This window comes from Marmota marmota, unplaced genomic scaffold (genome assembly GCF_001458135.2).
Source record: "Marmota marmota marmota unplaced genomic scaffold, marMar, whole genome shotgun sequence".
Taxonomy (NCBI): Eukaryota; Metazoa; Chordata; class Mammalia; order Rodentia; family Sciuridae; genus Marmota; species Marmota marmota.
Window position 1 is genome coordinate 7,057,042 of NW_026000020.1, and position 15,945 is coordinate 7,072,986.

The following is a 15,945-nucleotide window of genomic DNA, read 5'->3' on the forward strand; positions in this document are numbered from 1 at the left end:
ACCCACAACTGACTTTCCTGGAAACAAAAGAATCCTGGGGATGAAGCCTCCAGAAGTCACTCTACTCCACCGGCTTTGCGTATAGGCTCCGGGGCTGGCTCTGCTAGAGGGTCCCCAGGCCCACCGAGGACACCTGACTCTTCCAGACTGGGCCTTGGCGACATCACCCTGGGAACTGGGGATTTCAGGGGTGTCCCTCCCATTGAGCCAGCTGCCAACATTCATCAGCACAGCGTGAACTGTGGCTGGGAGCAGCAGAAACGGCCCACATTCAGAGTCGAGATAGATAGAGCCAGCGAGAGTCCCTGTCCTTTCTCAGGTTTATTTTATTAAAATAGACAGGACAGAATGTGGGTGGGTGCTGGGAACAGGGGCCACCAGGCCGTGCCCAAGGGAGGCGCTTCTGCCATGCAGACATGCCGCAGCCTGCGTCCCAGCGTGGGAGACAGACCCCTCCTGGCGGACGTGCAGCCACGAGGCCAAAGGGGCAAGGGCACGGCGGTGACCCTCTCCTGTGGCCTCGGCCCCCACAAGCACAGCCACACCAGCTAGAAGGGCCGGGCCGGGGAGGGGAGGGATCCCTGAGCCAGGGAAGCAGATGCCCTCCTGAAGGGGAGGGGACCCCAGTCAGACGGGAGACAGGGTGTCAGTGCAACTCTGAGGGCGAGGCCCACCTTTCCTCTGAGGGCCCTGCTCACCCTGGGCCAGCCTCCTGGGGACACCCAGGGACTCCTGGAGCCAGGCCTGAGCCGAGGGGGCAGCAGCCGTTGGATGGAATGTATCGTGTGGGAATGTCCCTGGAGGCCCGTGCTGCCCAGGACAGGGCTCTTACTCAGGGAGGCCTGGGCAGGTGGGAGCAGCCTCTCTCTTCCTGAAGGTTCTGTCAACCAGCCACCGACTCCCAGTGCTCCAGGCTGGCCCCTGCCTTGCTGACAAGCCTCATCCCCAGGGCAGAGCCCAGCCCAGCCCAGCGGAGTCCCTGGGTTTGTGCTTTTGAGTGTTGGTGAGCTGTGCTGGGAATGGGCTTCAAGACCCCATGGCTCTGAGGCACAGAGGGGACCCCTGAGTTGGTTCCCCAGAGCCGCCCTCATCCAGGCTGCTGGGACCCAGAGCTCAGCGTGCCAGGAGCGCCTGGCCTCCAAAAGCAGAGTGTCCTTGGCTCCCCTTGGGGTGGCCTGAGCCGCAGGGTGCTTGTGCTTTGTGTACAGGGCTGGGTGAGGGTGGCCACAGAGCTCCAGTGGGACGTGCAGCCAAACTGCCGGGCCAGGGGGCAGGAGCAGCAGGAGAGGAGGGAAGTCCCTGCCCAACCTCTCCCAGCACGTCCGCTCCCTGGCTGCCAGTCCCTGAGCCACATGACTCCCCCAGGACGTGAGGACTGAGGGGAGAACAGCCTGGTGCGGGGACGATGGGCACCCACTGCATTCCCATCCAGACAGGAATGGGTTCAGGGAAGCTTCTTCCTGCCTGGTGGAGGGGACAGACAGTTCCCCCCTCTGACACTCCAAGAAGCAACCCCCAGGCAAGAGCCCCAGCTGCTTCCTGGCATGGAGGAGAGTGAGGCCAGGGCCCTCACACCCGAGCTAGCCTCACAGTGGGTGGCCTGGCACAGCCCCAGCTCCTCCAGGTGGGTGGAATGACAGGGTCTCAGGATCTCAGGGAAGTGGTTCTAGAAAGCTGCAGGCCCCGCCCCCTGGCCATCTCTTCCCTAGCCAGAGCCCCTCCCCATCAGCTGGCTCTCCAGGGTCCTGCGGTGAGGCTTTCTGGGAGGCCAGGAGTGTCTGGGGGAGGCCAGAGGAATACTGGGGCCAGGCCCCTAGGAGGCGGGCTGGGGGAGGTCTCAGGGGCTCACAGGGGTTTTTGCTTTGGAGACCAGGCTGCCCATGCCCAAGGCTCTTAAGGACACTGGCTGGTGGGGGCTGAGCCCCTCCTGACTCCACCACCCTCTGCCAGCCCAAATGAACCGTGTGTGTGTGTGTGTGTGTGTGTGTGTGTGTGTGGAGTACACTGCTCACTTTTTGCAAATATATTACAAAAAACTTTGTCATGGAGGCTGCTCCTGGCAGGATTGAGGTTTCCTGGGGGTGAAGTGGCAGCAGCCACCCAGGTTTTCTTCCACAGTTCCTAGATGACGTTCTCAAACAGCTGCATGGAGCTCATGATGTTCTCATCCTGCGTGGAGAGAGCAGTGACCTGGTCAGGCACTGGGTGGACAGGGCCGGGGAGAGGGGTCCCCAAGCCCACCCACCCAGGTGGAGTCAAGCCAGCGATGCTATCTCGATGGGTGGGTGGGGGTGCTGAGGAGCAAAGACAGGGCAGTGGAGCCCCCTGCTGCCCCGGCACAGCCTGCCTGCAGCTCTCAGGCCCGACAGACCCACAGAGAAGTCCCTGGCTGCACATCCTGAAGAGGCTGGGTGACCAAGAGGCCAGCCACTCGAGGAGCAGAGTGGCTGTGAGCTGGTGGGGGCCTAGCACCCTGCCCCGGGGGGTGTCTCTGAGGGAGGCTGGCTGCAGTGTTGGGAGGGCTCTGGGTTCATTTCCCCAGTGGCCCCGTCCTGCTGCTCTACCTCTGTCCGCTCTGATTCGAGGTGCGAGGGGGGAGGGCTGAGGGAGGGTCCTCACAGGTGGGCGATGGGCTGGCAGGAGCAGGCCAGTGATTGGGAGGGTCCCCAGGATGCTGATGGCATCCTCCCTGGGCCCCCACAGGGGCAGGCCCAGGACATGTGTGAGGTGAGAGCCCGGGTCACCCTCCCCCTGGCATCTGGTCCCCAGCCCACCTACATCTGGTTCACCCTCCCCCGGGCACCCCGTCCCCAGCCCACCTACCTTCTTGGGTGATCCTTCCCCGGACACCTGGTCCCCAGCCCACCTACCTTCTGGCAGCTCTCTAGGAACTCGTCAATGGTCACCACCCCATCCTGGTTCCGGTCCATTTTCTGAAACCCAAGTCATATCCGAGGTGAGTCTGTCCCCCACCAGGGACAGCCCTTGACCCAGCCTGAGGGAGCCATGGCAGGGGGGTGGAAGCCCCCTGCACCCCAGTGTGTTCCTGTACCCCTGCCCTGGGGGTGTCCGTTGTCCACCCCAGGCCTGGCCTTTGCAGCGTCTGACACCTGCGTGCTCCACGGCTTCTGGAAGACCCACCTGGGCTTCTGCCTCCGTCATTCTCCCTGCTCATCTGGGCCTCACCCCCCAGTGCACCCAGGGCAGAGGAAGCGACAGGACCCAGAATGGCGAGGGTCTAGAAGCCCCTGTGAGTGGGAGCCAGGGCCTGCAGCGCCTTTTGCCACGTGGGCCCCAAGGCCACCGTCTGCCAGGTCCCTTCGGGAGTTGCTGGAAGTGCTCCCACAAGGTGCCAGAGCATGGTGGGCACGTCGGCTGTCCCACAAGCCCCAGCCCAGCCTGCCTGAGATGAGGTTCCGTGGGGCAGTTCTTCAGGGAACAGTGACCACTAGCCAACTAGGGAGTCAAGCTGGACACCCCTGGGGGAGTGGGAAGGCCCAGCGAGGGCAGGAGGGTGGCCCCGGGATGCCCTGGGGCAAGTTGGGCTCTCTCCGCTGGGCTCCCTCCCCTGGTGCCAGGGCAGGTGCCGCCCACCTGGAAGAACCTCTCCACGTGCTCCAGAGGCGCATCTTCCCGCAAGATGGGGTAGGTGTGGCGGCCCATCATGTCATAGATGGACTTCATGATGGCCAGCATTTCCTGCGAGGCAGGGCACAGAAGGGCTGGTATGAGCTGGTGTGGGTACCCAGAGGCTCTGAGGACCCCAGGATAAGGGGCTGTTTCAAAGGACAGTTACCACCTCTAGTGGGTGGTGAAGGACCAAGAGAGACCCTGAGAGCCACAGAGAGACCACCTCACCCTCATGGTCACCCAGCACCAGCTTCTGACTCTCTGAGAGGTTTGACAGAGATTGTCATTTGCCACTCTGGAAGCTAGACACTGTATCAACTACTTCAGATACAAAAAAAAAAAAAAAAAAAAAAAAAAAAAAAAAAGGTATTGCGTTTATCTACAACCAAAAAAAAAAAAAGTTTTTATTTATTTTTTTTTAAGGTCTGGTCCTGTCTACACTTCTACCTTAAGAGACCACACTGACCCTCTCTCTTGGGAGGGGCCAAGGCCAAGTCCCCTACGTCTGCCCTGACCCTCTCTGTGGCAAAGATGACCAAGAACGCGTATTGGGCTGAATCGAGAAGTGTGGTAGAAGCCGCACTGTATGCCCAGGCGTCCAGGACTGAATGGGGGACAGGAGGGCCACCCATGGAGAGCCACCAGGAGAAAGGGTGGAAAGAGCAGTCTGGTGGGGAGTGGTGATGGGGACGAGGGCAGAGGGCCTGGCCCGCCACCAGGTACCTCCTTGGTGATGTAGCCGTCCTTGTTAATGTCATAGAGGTTGAAGGCCCACTTGAGCTTCTCATGTACCGTCCCTCGCAGCAGGATGGAGAGCCCGACCACGAAGTCCTGCAGAGGAGAGGAGGGCCAGGAGTGACCACCCAAACCCCGTTCCTTCTCCTGTTCACTGGGAAGCTCTTCTGCAGGGGTGGTGTCTCCATGAGAGTGGGGAGGACGCCGTCCCTCTTGGTTGACAGGTGTGAGCACATGTGCCTATACCAGCGGGGCCTGTGTCCCCCGCCTGGGTGCTGCCATCGCCTGTGGGGCAGGACCCAGGAAGCATTACTAAGGTGACAGACATGGTTGTTCACACAGCTTCCATGTGCAAACACCAACTGGTTATGGCAGTTGACAGGGGGCACGTCTTTGCGCCCACCTTCTGCAAGGTTAGAAGGCTGAGCCCCCTGCCCCTCTGGGGCTGCTCAAAAGAAAGGGGTTCTGCCTGGGGAATGGGGGTACAGGTGGCTAACTGCAGCGCATCAGAAGACTCAGATTTTCTGGGTTTGAGAAAGCCTGTTCCACCAGAGGGAAAAACTAAGGGGAACAGAGGAAAAGAATTTGGATGAACAACGATGATTATAGGAGAAAAAAATTAACAAAAGCCTCCAGATTCAGAGTACAGAAATCTTGCCTCCCTAAAATAAGAACAGGGTGCTATTGGGAAAAAAAAGAGGTATAATTGGAAACAAGAAAGAGCTCTTGGGAATTAAAAATAAGAAAGCAAGATGACAGACTCAGAAGGAGGTTGGAAGGGCTAGTGGGGCCTTCCAGAAAGAGCTGGAAAACAGAAAGGAAGACTGCGAGGGCCCCCCTGGGAAAACCAGAGGGTCCAGAGCTGGGGGGCTTCCGAGGAACCGAAGCACCACGGAGACCCCCCTTCAAACCTCAAGTCTTGTGGCCAAGTCAGAAGGATTTCAGACGTGTCACTCAGAGTGATAGGCATGAGTTTATGGATGAGATAGGGAAAAGGGCAAGGGACCCCCTGAAGGGAGAGGGTGGGTCCTCTTGTTAGTGGACAGGCAGATGTGAGTGGTGGAAACTGAGGTTACAAGAATAATTCTATACAGTGGCCCCACTGTGCTGACCCCCACATGATTTCTTTTCCAAGAAGCAATTTACTTGCAGTTCTGCCTGACCTCAAGAGGAATCCACCTTACCCTGAAGGGGGGACTTTTGTGACCAGATCCTGAAACTCTGGGAGATAAGGATAGTTCCTCCTGGCCATAAAATCTGTAACAATGTATGGTTAAGAATCCAATTAGAACCGCTCAGCATGGGCCAAGGTGACCTAGAGATGCCATGACAGTGGGAACTTGAAAGTCTGATGTCACCCTGCTGTCAGTCAAAAGCCAAGAGGTAGACCTGGACAGAACTTTCTGGAACTTCTCTGGGATCCCCAATAAAACTGGAGTTTGGGAGAGGCACACTGTCCCTCTCCACTCTGAGAGGACCCACCCACTCTCTCCCTTGAGGGTGTCCCCTTTCGCTTTTCCTATCCCTTTAGTAAACTCATGCCTGTCACTCTGAGTGACATGTCTGAAATTTCTCTGACTTGGTTGCAAGACTTGGGGTTTGCAGTGGGGTCTTTGCAGTGCCTCAGTTTCTCCAAAGGCCCCAGCTCTGTAACAAAAGGAAAGAGCGACACGGGTCAAAGAGATCAGGAAAGAAGATGGTCAGGAGGAAGTCTGTGGGTCCCTGTGAGGCTCTGCTGGGTGTGGCATTCACATCACTGGGTGAAGCGGAGCCTGCACCCAGTGCCGGCTGTAGCCTGCTGGAGAATAGGGAGTGGGGTGCATGGCCTGGGAAGGCCTGGCTGTCCACCCCCCACAGAGGACCAGGACTCACCTCTGAACCAGAGGGTCAGGAGGAGCTGCCCAGCATGCCAGGGCGGACGACAGGCTCAAACAGGACGAGGCGGTTCCCAGCACACACCCTCCTGGGACCCACAAGCTCTGCCATGGGAGGCCACGGTGTGGGGCCTGCTCAGCAGCCATGCTTCTAAGGTGGGCCCCGGGGGCACCAGCACCACCTTCTGCCATGGCCCGCTGCTAACAACCAAGAAGTGTGCCTACCTGTGTCCCTTAGGGGTGACAGTACTAGGAGATGGAGGTGGCAATGTCCTTTGCCAGGCTACTGGTGGGCCTCATTTGTAAAGGAAATACGCAGGTGATCCTGAGTGTGGCTAGCCCAGGTCTGGGCATGTTATGGTTTGGATGTGAGGTGTCCCCGAAAAGCTCATGTGTGACACAATGCAAGAAGGTCCAGAGGAGGAGTAACTGGGTTGTGAGAGTCTTCATCCAATCTGTGAATTAATTCCGATAGGGATTAGCTGAGTGGTAACTGAAGGCAGGTGGGGTGTGGCTTCGGGGTATATATTTGTATCTGGTGGGTGGAGTCTCTCTGTTTCCTGATCACCACGTGAGCCTCTTCCCTCTGCCACACTCTCCCGCCATGAAGTTCAGCCTCACACCAGCCCTGAGGAATGGAGCCAGCCTTCTATGGACTGAGACCTCTGAAGCCTTGAGCCCTTAAATAAACTCTTCCTCCTCTACGGTCGTGCTGGTCGGGTCCTTTAGTCACAGCAGCGGAAAAGCTGACTCAGAGTGCATTGCTGTTCTAAAGTTCAGGGCCACACAGCACAGTTTCTCATCTTCACTTATAACTCCTTGTTCTGGTCACCAACACCCAGGAATCCTGTCATATCACAGCTCCTGCTCTGCCACTGTCTCTGAGGCCATGTCCAGGGAGGTGCAGGGCTCCTATGGTGTCCCCTAGACCCAGGGGACACAGGAGGGTGCGTGGCAGAGCCCAGGGCAGGTGCTTGGCTGGCAGTGGGGGGCCAAGGGTGACTATCGGGGTGGCTGGCTGCCCTCATCAATGACACTCATCATGACCAGGGATGCCCAGCCTGGCTGATGGCGTGGTTTACTGCAGGGGTGGGAACAGAGAGGTGCCCATGCCTTCCGGGTGGGTCCTGGCCAGCACTTTCCAAAGCCACAGCTCAGCCAAGGCCACATCCACCCTCGGTGGCCCGCCTGTATCCTGGGTACCGAGAAGCAACAGCTAAGAACTGTTTAGAAAGCTCTGTGCCTCTCTGGCCAGGTGAACCAGCTGAGTTAGAAAGGCCCGGATGATGCGGAGGGTGGAAGGGAGGCCCACACCAGGCTCCCTGCTGCTGGGACCGGAGCAGGTGCCAGACCCCGAGGCGGGGAAGGGGACTATATCTGAGGTTTGCTGGCTCTGAGGTTTCTTTCCTTTTTTGGTGTTCATTTTGGGGAAGGCAGAGAAGTTACACTATTTCATTATCCCAGTAAATTGTAATGAATGTGTGTCTTATCCCCAAGCACACGCAGAAAGGATGGGGGTCATCGTAAGTATTGATAAGCTGACTTGACTTTCCATTTTAGGGGTGCATGGAAGGTTCTGGAAGCCTGGAAGTGAGGAGGGCCATGTGCTCTCTCCTTCTTTGAACACGGCTTCCTGGGGGTGAGCACTGACATCAAGAGGCTCCTGGGGGGTTCCACATGAAGCCAGGGAAATGCATTTCATCCGCAGAGACGTGCATGGAACCCTCAAAAAGACACCAGGAGGACGGCCTTCTACAGTGCCCAGCAGGATGGCTTCCACACCAGCTCCGTCTCAGCCTCTGACAGACCACCTCCCACAAAGACTGCCTCCAAGGACCCCAGACCTCCCTGGGGGAGTGTGGCCATGACCCTCCTGAGCATTCCCCAGCACAGGGCCCTGCTAAGCCGTTCCATTCTGAACAAGAAAACTGCGCCCTGCCACGCCTGGCTGCGCCCTGGCTCTGGACTCTCTCTTCCTCTGCTTTTCCTTCAGAGGTCCCCGCTGCCTCTGAGAGGCCACGTGGGAAACTGGCCACCAGGGAGGAGACCAGGAACCCCCATCACTCTGACGCTGACTGGATCTTCCCTGTGCTGTGGCAGTGGTATTTGGGTGATACTGAAAATAAAGCAGATGCCAAGGCCGGGTGCCACACAGGCCGGGAGCCCTGCAAGTGTGGAGGTGGGGGGGGGGGCTGTGGTCACAGAGCAAGGCTGAGGCCTGGGGCTGCCCCAGCCCATCTGTCCTGTGTGTCAGTGTGTGGCCGGCACACAGTGTAAAAATAAACCAGGTGGTGCTATCGACGGGTTATTATTACCGCGAGCTTCTCTGCTGCTGGCAGTGGCGCCCGTGGCCCTGGAAGCCGAGCTGGCTGGGATCGATCAGGCTGCCTCCAGCAAGGTGCTCCTCTCTGAAGAGGTTTCAGTGTTTCGCCTGCAGCTATTTTTAGGGGCTCAGGCTCCACAGCTGAGGCCTCTCTCAAATGATGCCCTGGTGGCCAGGCCTGGGAGGAGCCCCTGGTGCAGAGCAGGCAAGGCCCCCTGGGGGACACTGTCTGTGGTGGTGGCGGCGGGGCCTGGCTTCCCCTTGTCACACTGGGGAACCCTGGGCCTCGCTCTCAGCCTCCAGCTGGGAGGATGGCCTGGGGCCCACTCAGGCTGTTCTCCGAGTGTTTCTGGCCTGCTTGTGCAGTAACTAGGAGCATGGCACCCCACGCCCAGCACCAGGACTCGGTCAGACCTGACCCCTTAACATGCACGTTCACACGCATCACAGCCGCTGCCCATGTAGGAGCAGCTGAGCAGAGCTGGCAGCCAACTCCTGGAATGGAGGGGAAGACTCAGAACAGGGGACCTGGGCAGCAAGGTCCAGCTCCCTGACCTTCTCTGTGTGTGGCACGGGCCAGCAGGGACCTACCTCGAAGCGGATGGCCCCGTTCCCATCAGCATCGAAGGCGTTGAAGAGAAAGTGTGCGTAGGTGGTGGCATCTGGGGAGAGCAAGGGTGAGGCTGGGTGGGGACGTTGGATGTCTGCAGGCCCACCCGCACCCTGGCCGCCCCAGGGAGGGGGTCCCAGCTTTGCCTGGGGCAGGAGACTCTTCAAAAGGGACAGAAGCTGTGCCAGTCCTCCAGAAGGCAAGCAGTGGCACCAGGGTGTGGGTGGCAGCTGGATCTCCTTCCCGCGAATGGGATGGGGGCGGGGCTTTGGAGCAGCCCCGCCCACCTCGCCCCGGACTCACCTCCCTGAGGGAAGAACTGCGAGTAGATGAGTTTGAAGGTGTCCTCGTCCACCAGGCCCGTGGGACACTCCTGCAATGGGAAGTCACCCCCTCAGCCATCCTAGACAATCCCTGCTCCAGGCCAAGTCCACAGCGCCTGGCCTCTCCCTCCCCTGGAGGGCTGCACGCTGCCGAGGCCCAGCTGGCCCTGGGTGGGGGCTGCCCCCTCATGCCAAGCTGCTCCACATGTTCTGCTGAGGAGCACAGTGGCCGTCACAGCGTCCACTCTGGGGCCTGCCCACCCCAGGCAGCTATCCACAACACGCGAGCTCCGGAATGCCCCTGTAGTATCCCTATGCTTTGCAGAAGTTTCTAGGAGGTTCCCTGGGCCAGGGACCCTCCTGCTTGGATGGGGCTGGGCAGCCGGGCTCCTAGGGCCTCTCCACAGGAAGCACTCACGTTCTTGAAGCCCCGATAGAGTGACTGCAGCTCCTTCTTGGTGAACTTGGTCTGTGCCTGCAGCTGGTCCAGCCCCTCTGGCTGGTGGCGCACCGTGGACAGTTCCAGCTCACTGTCACTGCTATCTGGAAGGGACACAGACCCAGGAGGGAGAGACATGTGCTGTGGGCAGGTGCCAGGGCATGAGCTGAAACAGGGCATTGAGGGACTCTCCTTGAATGACACCTATGGTCACACAGGCTGTGCACTGAACAAATGGAGGGAGTGTGATAGAATGGCATGCTTGGGGGTTGTGCCTCACAGCTTCCCTGCTCACTGACAGGGCCTCCCCGCCTGCCTCACCCTCAGGGTGCCCCCCCCTCTCAGCCACACAGTGGGAGAGGCACCAATCAAGGGAGACAGGAAGAAAAAGACAGCAGACTAGGCAAGAGGAACCCTCGACCTTCAAGACCCTCTTCTTAGACCACCCTTCCTTGAGGCCCTCCCGACTTGCGGAGGAGTGGGGGTGCTGCTCATGGCCCACTGCGAGCTCACATGCTGCTATTTGGCCACATCTGGCACAGGGGTGTTATTCTCATTTGAGGAGGGGGCCAGAACTCCAGACCCATGGGGCAGGGACCAGACCTCTCCTTAAAAAAAGAAACCACAAGAAAACACAAACAACGGCTACTACCTTAGTGGGGAGAGGGAATTCTGAGCAGTCTTTACTATTTGTGTTTTTTTTTTTTTTAACATCTTCCTGATTTCTTTTGGTATGGTCACTTTTACAATAAAATAAAGCTGTGAACAAAAGAGCATTGTGCCCCCATGCCTTGTTGGACAGCAGGTTCACATGGGAATGTCACTGTCCCACTGCCAGGGAGGCACGGCTCCCAGGCAAAGCGTCTGCTTCCCCTGCACCATGCAGAATGGTGAGTCAGGCTTGTCTGCAGAGCCCATCCTGCTGTGCCCTGCAGGGGGCGCTCTTCAGGGGCTTCCCACACTGTTGGACCAGAGCCCAGGATGCCTCCCTGGGCTGGGCTCCTGAGCAGAGCTGCTCTGGGCTGGGCGATGAAAGTACCCTGCTTCATTTCCCTGGTCCATGCACAGTCCAGTCTCCAAGGCAACTACTTCCTGTCTTCCTTCTCTTTAGGTCTCCATCCTCCTCCCCATCTTTACCCTGAGATTGATCCCTACTTCATCAAGAAAACAAAAACCACAGAAGGAATTTCCCCAAGCTCCTGCCAGCACACCTGCCCACCTACCTGCACAGGGCCCAGACTCTGCTCTCCCTCTTCTGTCCCTGCGAAGGCAAACCCTCCTGCCTGGGCTGTGGGTCTCGGCTCCTGACCCACTCAACCGTAGGGCTCCAGCAATTCTCCCCACTTCCTCATCGTCTTTCCCTCCTCCTTTCCAGATCATCCCCATTATCAGCATGTTGATAAGTCTGGCAATCCTTAGTCAAAGGGAGCCTAGGCAAACCGTGTGGCCAGCAAGTCCACTGTGGGTAGACACACCCCAGAGGCTCTTCCCCAGCTAAGGGGGTCTGTATAGGAAGCTCACAGCAACAGTCTTTTCCGGGGGCAGGTTGGAGACAGCTCAGTGGTCTATCAGAGCAAGATCAAAATGCAGAGGACCCAGGCCAGGGAGAGCAGGTGATCCCATGAGCACAGAGCAACACGTGGGTGGATGCCAAAACTAAGGTGTGTCCTTCCATTAAGAGGCAGAGTCTTCAGATTGCATCAAAAAACAAAATCCTGCTATATGCTATCTACAAAAAGGATGCCCTTAATACGAAGATGCAGACTGTGGGTAAAAGGATCAAAAGCTGGACATTTCCTGATATACAAAATTCATTTCATCCAGAAGATGGAATAATCTGAAATATAATATAGTCGCCCAGTAACAGAGCTTTAAAATACCTGAAGCAAAAAACCTCAGAACTAAAAGGAGAAACAGATTACACCCTAACCATAGCTGCAGACTTTAACATCCTTTTTCAGTAAAGGGCACAAGTAAATATATGAAAGATTTAGAAGCTATTATCAACCAATTTGGCCTAATTGATATTTATAGAACAAACGTAAAATACACATTCTTTTTGAGAGCACATTCTGTGGTCATCAAGATACACCAGATGCTGGGAAATAAAACAGACTCTGACCACAATGGCAATAAGTTAAGTTCAAAACAAGATATTCAGACTATCTCAAATATTTGGAAATTTAAAAAAAATATACTTCTAACTAACTCATAAGCCAGAGAAGAAAAACTGCAAGGTGAACTTTGAGTTGAATGATCATAAAAACACAGTATATCAAAATCCGCTGGGTGAAGCTAAAGCTGTGCTTAGAGGAAATGGCGTAGTTTTAAATTCCTTCACTGGAAAAGAAGATTGGCACAATCTTGGGGCTCCAGCAATTCTCCCTACACCTTGAGCTTCCAGAGCTAAGCTTTAAAATCTAGAAAAACCAGAGCAAATTAAATTCAAAGTAAGTAGAATAAAGAACATAGTAACCATAAGGTTAGAAAACAATGAAGAAAGGGCTGGGGATGTGGCTTAAGTGGTAGCGCGCTTGCCTGGCAGGCATGGGGCGCTGGATTCGATCCTCAGCACCTCATACAAATAAAATAAAGATGTTGTGTCCACCGAAAACTAAGAAATAAATATTAAAAAATTCGCTCTCTCTCTTAAAAAAAAAAAAAAAGAAAAGAAAAGAAAACAGGCACACTCAGAGAGAAACCAATCAAGTCATCGAGAAATGCAGTGGGCAGGTCACAGACGCCAGATCACAAAGGACTCATTTCCAGAATATATAATGAACTTCCTCCCATTTTTTAAATAGGCAAAAGACTAGGAACTTCACAAAAGAAGATATATAAAGGCCAATTAGCACAAGAAAAGTGCTGACACTGTCAATCAAAGGAGTAAATTAATCCAATTCAAAACACAAAAATGCCCAGTCATCTATAATTCTAAAAACACCAAACACCCGTGAGGATGTGAAGCAACTGGAACTCTCACATGCTGTTGATGGAAGTGTGAGATGGCACAACCCTCTGGAGAGCTACTTGGCAGTTTCCTACAAAGTTAAAACACACATCAACCTTGACCTACTTACACAAGGTAAGCAAAGATAAAGTGAAAATATTCTTCCACAAAAAAGACTTGTTCAAGAATACTGATAATAGCTCTATTCTTTTTTATATTTTGTCTTTATTATACTTTTTGGTGGTACTGAGGATTAAACCCTCCTGATCTACATCCCTAGCCATTTCTGTTTTTCCTTTTGAGACGGGATCTCACTAAGTTGCTCAGGCTGATCTTGAACTTGCCATCCTTCTGCCTCAGCCTCCTTTCTTCCTTTTTTTTAATATTTATTTTTAGGTGTAGATGGACACAACGCAGTGTCTTTATTTTTTAATGTGTGGTGCTGAGGATCGAACCCAGGTCCCACCGGTGCTAGGCGAGTGCTCTACTGCTGGTACTGCTGAGCCACAATCCCAGCCCTATTCTTTTCTTTTTCTTTTTCTTTTTTTTTTTTTTTTGGTTGTTGATGGACCTTTACTTTTATTTATTTATTTATTTATTTATTTATTTATTTGGGGGGTGCTGAGGATCGAACCCCATGCCTCATGCATGCTAGGCAAGCGCTCTACCACTGAGCCCTAGCCCCAGCCCAGCTTTATTCTCAACAGTCCCTAACTGGAACTGACCCAAACAATCAGCAGAAGCATGGAAATGTGGCACATTTATTGTAATGGAACACTAGTCTCCATTTAAAAAAGAAGGGACCATTGATACATGTCACAATGTGGATGCCGCTCAAAAATATTGTGCCGGGGAAAGATACCAGATGTGAAAGCGTTTACACCGGCGTGACTCCGTGTATACAAAGGCCTAGGGCAGGCAGCGCTAATGGCACTGTGATGGAAAGCAGCGCAGCAGGGGACGTGGGGGGGCACGCTCGTCCAAACTCAGGGGACTGAACTGAGGCCTCTGTGCATTTTGTTGCATGCAAATTAGACCCAAATTGACAAGAAAAGACTGAGGAGACTTCTGCTTTCGGTGGTGACAGGACGTGAGCGCAGACTTACCTTCCCACTGCAACCGACTTTAGAACTGGAAGAAATATGAGAGGAGAGTGTTTTCGGGGCTGGATGACGGCACAGGGCTGCGATCGTGGCCAGCAGGGAACTGAAGCGAGGTCCGCAGTCCCCTGGGACGTCTGCCTGGAGACAGTTTCCAGACCGTGGCACAGGGAGTGGGACGTGAGCTAAGGCGCAGCTGGTAAGGCTGGGAGGGGAGCTTGGGCTACTAAGGCAGGTGGAGTGTTCAGAGCAGCGTCCCGGGGAGGAGTGGCCACAGGAGTCTGGGTGGGCCTTCCCCTGGGGGTCTTGACCAAAGGCTGGGCTGCAGGATGAGACTCCACCAGGCCAGCAGAAGGTGGCTACTGGGACCGGGGAAGGTGGGATGAGGGGCACAGGGACATATGGGAAGTCATGCAGTGGTGGGACCAGTTGGGGAACTGGCTCAGGCAGAATGTCGATACCCTACCTCAGGGGTCAAGATGAAATTCCAGAAAAGCTGTGCTTTAGGAGTGAGGACCCTGCCTGAGGAAGAGCATGCTCTACACCTAAGGGCAAAATAAATATGAACCTCCTCTGGGGAGAAAGCCTAAAATAAATTCTACAAAAATCAAGCAATCTGCCAGGCACATGGTGCACACCTGTAATCCCAGTGTCTCAAGAGGCTGAAGCAGGAGGATCACAAGTTCAAAGCCAGCCTCAGCAACTTAGTGAGGCCCTAAACAATTTAGCGAGACCCTGTCTCAAAAAAAGACACAAAAAGGGGCTAAGGGATGTGGCTTAGTAGTTAAGCGTCCCTGGGTTCAATCCCAGTACCAAAAAAAAAAAAAAAAAAAAAATCAAGAAATCTGTCAGTAACTTCTTAAGTGTCTGTCAAAATTCAATAGATTTATATCAAGATATATAATTTAGACAACATAATTTCATAGGACATAACATTCATAATGTCCAACATAGAATAAAAAATTAAAAGACATGAGAAGCAGCAGGAAAATGTGATCATAATCAAAAGGTAAAGGAGTGAGCAGAATTAGTAGATTTTTATAATTGGACTTATTATTAGAATTACTAAAATGAGCTTTAAAACAAACATTACCACCATGTTGAAAGATCTAAAGGAAAGAAAAGAGCAACAGATGGGGATCTTGGTGGGAAAATTATTTAAAAAAGAATGAAACATAAGTTTTAAATCTGAACAATAAAATCTAAAATAAAAATTCATTTGATTAATTTAGGATGCACATGACAGAAGACAAAGTCAGTAAGCTTACAAGAGATAGATATCATCCAAACTGAAGTCAAAGAGAAAAAAATATCAACATCATGCAGAGTCTCAATGATAATATCAAGCATTCTAACATATTTATTTAAAATATCAGAAGCAAGCAGGTTGGGTGAGGTGGTGCACACCTGTGATCCCATCTATTAGGGAGGCTGAGGCAGGAGGATCATGAGTTGAGGGCAGCCCAGATGGGATAAATAACAGGACTGTCTTAAAAATAAAAACCCACAAAAACAGAAACAGAGGAAGGAGAAACTAGGATATAAAAAACGTTTGCAGAAATGATGGCCAAAGTTTCCCTGAATTTGTTGAAAAATATCAATTTACCAATCCAAGAAATTCAATGAAACTCAAGAAACACAAATCAAAAGAAACATCATGCTTAAACTGATGAAAATTAAGGACAAAAAAAGGGCAATTTTTAAAGTAGCTAATGATCATGCTTGAATTTTGATTCTAAAATCAAAAATGTTCTCTCCACTTTCCCCTGTCCCAGTAGATACCTTCTTTTGGTGGAGTCTCATAAACATACTGCAGAGAACACAAATGTCCTCTACCGTACTGCATACCTTAAAATATTATTCAGTATTTATTCCTGAAAAAATTACAAAATCCAGACTTTTATGGGAAGAACTTCATTGGGTTTCTGTGAGGATTAAAAGAGAAAACATGGAATAGCAAT

The 15,945-nt window shown here is 53.5% G+C and overlaps 1 protein-coding gene across 4 annotated transcripts in view; it reads right to left on the minus strand.

The window, feature by feature from the left end:
• Positions 1–308: 308 nt before the first annotated feature.
• Positions 309–15,945, minus strand: part of Kcnip3 (potassium voltage-gated channel interacting protein 3) — a 75,321-nt gene continuing 59,684 nt past the window's right edge. For 3 of the 4 annotated variants that reach the window (XM_015499743.2, XM_048810356.1, XM_048810355.1), the window contains 7 exons: positions 9,914–10,038; positions 9,476–9,545; positions 9,154–9,224; positions 4,354–4,461; positions 3,595–3,699; positions 2,871–2,933; positions 309–2,169 (listed from right to left, as the gene is read on the minus strand). In XM_015499743.2, the coding sequence (XP_015355229.1) occupies positions 2,122–2,169; positions 2,871–2,933; positions 3,595–3,699; positions 4,354–4,461; positions 9,154–9,224; positions 9,476–9,545; positions 9,914–10,038 (590 nt within the window). In that variant the 3' untranslated portion in view covers positions 309–2,121. The remainder of the gene's footprint in view (positions 2,170–2,870; positions 2,934–3,594; positions 3,700–4,353; positions 4,462–9,153; positions 9,225–9,475; positions 9,546–9,913; positions 10,039–15,945) is intronic. The other variant, XM_015499742.2, reaches the window with a different exon arrangement.